The 4,742-nt window shown below is 43.9% G+C and overlaps 1 protein-coding gene across 1 annotated transcript; it reads left to right on the top strand.

Annotated features, from left to right (window-relative positions):
- The first annotated feature begins 410 nt into the window (after positions 1–410).
- Positions 411–3,165, top strand: LOC123039986 (alpha-terpineol synthase, chloroplastic). The gene is made up of 7 exons (XM_044462952.1): positions 411–706; positions 816–1,074; positions 1,285–1,636; positions 1,829–2,047; positions 2,173–2,311; positions 2,397–2,651; positions 2,742–3,165. Exons 1-7 carry the CDS (start codon positions 530–532, stop codon positions 3,042–3,044), a joined length of 1,704 nt encoding a protein of 567 aa, XP_044318887.1. The 5' UTR covers positions 411–529; the 3' UTR covers positions 3,045–3,165.
- Positions 3,166–4,742: the final 1,577 nt, after the last annotated feature.

Here is a 4,742-nt window from a genome sequence, read left to right as displayed (position 1 = left end):
TCATAATTCATACTGGTGCGAGGATGGCAAAATTAGTTTGCAAACACGAATATTTTCTGGCAACAAATGAAATGAGGCAGATTTGCCATGTTCGCCAACTAAACATTTCGTACTCGACGAACACAACTTGCCATGAAAAATGTTATTTTGTCGCACCTAAAAGTATTACCTTCTCTGGGTATGCGGGTAAAAAAACAGCCTCTAGAAGAAGTATCACCACAAAATACTCTCATCCCTAGTCACCACAACAATATGTGGCTGAAAAGAAATAGTACTACCAATTCGGTATGCTTCATGTCCCACGATTTTCATGCGGGCTGAGCTAGGTATGCTGCTGGGTGCCTTGTAGCTAGCCTATAAATTGGCATCTATTCTGGCTACTCTCAAACCACAAACAGCAGTCAGTTCATTTGCTACTACAGCTTATAGAAGTACTAACCTCGTTGCCAAGCTCTCGCTGCCAAGTGCCAAGAAGTACTCCGCTAGTACTCACCAAGCAAAAGCTAGCTAGATTGCAGCGCGCACCACCATGGCGTGGCAATTACAGCAAACAATGGGCACCACGAGCACACGCTTCCGGACGTCGTCGCCGGCAATGGTCCACTGCTCGGCGGCCGTTCGACGATCTGCCAACTACGCTCCCAGCTCCTGGGATTACGACTCCCTCCTCCAACTCTCGCCCAACAATGGCGGACAAGCAGATCAAGTACATTTATCAGCTGAACATACAGTAGTATTTTCTTCCTGCAAGTAGTACTTAAAGTACATGAACTACTTATGGAAATTACTCCGTGCATGCATGGATGATGGCACAGGTCGATAAGTTGAAGGCCGGTGTGAGGGAGCGGCTGGTGGCGGCGAGCCGAGGCGGCCACCAAACTGCCATGCTCGGGCTTGTCGACACGGTGCAACGGCTTGGCATCGCCTACCACTTCGAGGAGGAGATCGCTGGTATCCTCAGGTCCGTCCACCAAAAGCCTCACCGGTGCAGCTGGGATTATGGTGATGTTGCTTCCACAGCCTTGAGGTTCAGGTTGCTCAGGGACAGTGGTTTCCCTGTCTTCTTCCCTCCAGGTACCTTGTTAAATTTTGAAATGTGAAAAACGGACACTTGAACGATTTAAGAGCGGAAACTAAAGCAACAGATTTTTATTGGAAATTAATCAATTGTATATCTACAGTAACAATATGTATATAGAATCTTTGAAAAATTGTAACTTTTTGCGTTTGACACAGATTTGTATGCTTAACTGATATAGTTCCATGGTAACGATATGTATATAGAATCTTTGAAAAATCTAAAGCACCGGGCAGGCGACGTCAAGGGACTCCTCTCGCTCTACGAGGCTTCATACCTTGCGTTTGAAGGCGAGGAATCATTGGACAAGGCTAGAGCATTTTCCAATAAAGCTCTCAGAGAGCACTTGTCATCCATGGATCACCACTTACGCCAATGTGTGGTCCATGCTTTGGACCTTCCATTGCACCGGAGGTCTCCTAGACTAGAAGCAAGATGGTTCATAGATCACTACTCTAGAGATGAGAGCAATTCCGACCCGTTGCTCATTGGATTTGCAAAGGTGGACTTCAACAATGTGCAAAGTGTGAACCAGGAAGAACTCGCTAGATTGGCAAGGTAATTGAGCATGAAGAAACGTACATGTAAATTATCCCCCGTTAATTACTTCACATAGTTGATGGGCTGTGTGCATCTTATGATGCACAATGTTGGAGATATATATCTCTTTTATTGTCTAGCAAAATTTTGATTGTAGTTACATTCTTACGTCAAATATTGCAAAATGAAAATTGACCTACTTAATTGTAGGTGGTGGAAGGGGACAGCCCTAAGTGAAAAACTGGGGTTCGCACGGGATCGCCTCATGGAGTGCTTCCATTGTGCAAACGGAATTGTTTGGGGGCCAAACGATGGAGCATGTCGGGAAGTGCTTGCTAAACTTGCTAATTTAATAGTTCTCTTAGATGATGTTTATGATGTGTATGGAACTCTGGATGAACTCGCCCTCTTCACCGACGCCATTGGAAGGTAACCATATGAAACATTGCATTTCTCATGATTCAAGTGATAATCTTGTGATAGAGTAGCATGTGTAATATATAAAAGATACATAAGTTTGACATTAAATGGAGCATCTCTATTATTATTGTTAGATGGGAAGAAAGACCCAGTGAAATGCTCCCAGAATACATGCAAGTACTCTATTCCGTCATGTACAACACATCCGCCGAGGTGGCTGAAAATGTGTTTAAACAACATGGTTGTGACGCTCGTTATTTTCTTCAGAAAGCGGTATGTTCATACACACAATTAACTTCCTATTACAAAATAGATAGTTTTACTAAAGAACCATAACAAATTATACGTGATTTTGTAGTGGCGAGACATGGCAGAGTCTTTCCTGGTGGAGGCAAAGTGGCACCATGGAAACCAGAGACCAACACTGCATGAGTATCTTGACAATGGATCAATTTCGTCCTCTGCTCCATTGTTGCTGCAACATGTGTTTCCCCTGCTCCACGTGGAAGAAAAGCTTACCCCAATGTCTCTCGCTAAAGTTGGAAGCTACCCTAAATTAGTTCAGTCTGCGTCCTTAGTTCTTCGCCTCTGCAACGACTCTGCAACCCACTCTGTAATCACGATCTATCCGACTTTTTTGTAGTCTCTTGATTTCATCACCAAAATTGAATCTTTATATGAGATATCTCATGATATTTAATAGGCGGAGCTGGACCGAGGGGATGCACCATCATCAATATGTATTCACATGTCAGAGAACAGCTCCAATGAGCAAGAGTCTCGCGAAGCCATGAAAGATCTTACCATGGAAGCTTGGAAGTCGATTAACGAAGATGCATTCAAACACTGCCAATTTTCTAGATCTTTTGCCAAGACTTGCGTGAATTTGGCTCGAATCTCACATTGTATTTACCAAGGTGGGGATGGTTTCGGTGCGCCGGATGATCAGAAGAAAAGGCAAATCAGAGAGTTGTACTTTGACTCTTTCATGACTAAGAAACATTAAACGATGGAGCCCTAAAGGATTGATAAGTGTCTAATTTCTTTGAGTGCATAAAATAATTTAGAATCGATCTTTGAAAGATGTTATCTGTAGGTATTCTGATTTGTTGGTCATGAAGTATCGAGTTTACTTTGCTCCATAACAAGATGTGACCGATTGTTAGGAATTTTCAGGAATCATAAAGTTTAAAAGTGATGTACTTAACACTCAAGGCATGAGCAATGGAAGCACCCAAATGGTGCTCCCCCATCTTCTAGATAGATATAAAAGTTCTGGGGCTGTCATTTTCATTTTTCTTCACCCAAAGGAGGCAGCATAAGGTGACCTCATGAGTGGACCCCAACCCAATTATTTACTCTGCATTTGCTTCTTCCTCCACCCAGGGCATACCTCCCTCTCTCTCTCTCTCTCTCTCTCTCTCTCTCTCTCTTCCCCTTTTCCCCTCTCTCTCCTCTTTCTTCTTACATGGAGCGCTTGCCTCCTCTACAAGAGCCCGTTTGCTCTGCGGAGCACCCGATTTAACTCCACCATGGCATTCGATCCTATGTAAAACATGGGCACTAGGTCTGGGGCAGATCATTGGCCATGCCCTTATGTAACCTTGATTCAAAAAGAAGGTACTGTGACTAGTAAAAAACAAAGTGGTGTGTAATTTGTCTTGTATACATCCTCCTGATCAATACGAGCCATATTCTTTTTTATGCATAGTGTTGGAGAACACAAAATGGTTCGGCAAGAGAGAGGAATAAAAGCTTTTTAGAGTTGAGGCCTAGATCAAGGGTAACAAACACCATTTCATCCAGAAACATGTCAGAGCATGGGATTTTACATCACCAGCTGTTAGAATACTTGAGCTACACATGTCAATCCTTGAGTTGAGGTTTGTTGTGTCTTGCGTATAAATTTGAACAGAAGCGTCCATGACTGAACTTAAACTGGCAGTGTCTAAAATTCAGCATCAACCTCAACAATTAAGTATCTTCCAGCATCTAGGCACAACCTTGCAATAATATACTGCTATATTTCTAAAGAGATAAGTGCAGTTTCGTCCCTCGACTTATAGAGAACTGTGGCTTTGGTCCTTGAACTTTTTTTGGTACAACATTCATCCCACAACTATTAATACAAGGTATAGTTAGTACTTGGCAGCCCTATTCGACATTCAAACTCGGTTTTGACTTTTTTTTTGCAAAAACCCAAGTTTTGACCTTATGTGCACTAGTAGAAAACAGGACATTAGTCCTGGTTCCAGAGGGTCTTTAGTTCCGGTTGTGCAACCGGGACTAAGACTTCAGGACTAAAGGCCCCACCTTTTAGTCTCGGTCGTGTTACAAACCGGGACTAAAGGGGGTTCGTGTGACCGCTGCGCAGCGCTCGGGCAGGAGGGTCTTTAGTCCCGGTTGGTAACACCAATCTGGACTAAAGAGCCCCACGTGTTTTTGAGGGGTTTTGAGGGGTTTATGGTTTTGGAGGGGTTTAGGTGTTTTATTTTGTGTTTCCTTTTTTTTTTGTTAGTACCGAAGCTAGAACTAAAGCCCTGTTTTCTACTAGTGTCTGCGCGTCGGCCACCTCTATGCCTTGCCCATGGGGCCACCCCGTGCCACCCTCGTGTGTCTCTACCCTTCTGCTACCTTGACCTCTTCCTCCCAGCCCCTCTCTATCGCTCCCCGGCGTCGATAGCTGGCTCGGCGGACACTGCCA

This window comes from Triticum aestivum, chromosome 2B, assembly GCF_018294505.1.
Source record: "Triticum aestivum cultivar Chinese Spring chromosome 2B, IWGSC CS RefSeq v2.1, whole genome shotgun sequence".
NCBI classification, from domain to species: domain Eukaryota; kingdom Viridiplantae; phylum Streptophyta; class Magnoliopsida; order Poales; family Poaceae; genus Triticum; species Triticum aestivum.
This window is presented reverse-complemented; position numbering and strand designations above follow the sequence as displayed.

Coding starts and splice junctions, on each gene's coding strand:
- LOC123039986 (XM_044462952.1), top strand. CDS start 530: ATGGCGTGGCAATTACAGCAAACAATGGGCACCACGAGCACACGCTTC. Junction 1,637..1,828: donor GAACTCGCTAGATTGGCAAG/GTAATTGAGCAT, acceptor ACTTAATTGTAG/GTGGTGGAAGGGGACAGCCC. Junction 2,048..2,172: donor TTCACCGACGCCATTGGAAG/GTAACCATATGA, acceptor TATTATTGTTAG/ATGGGAAGAAAGACCCAGTG.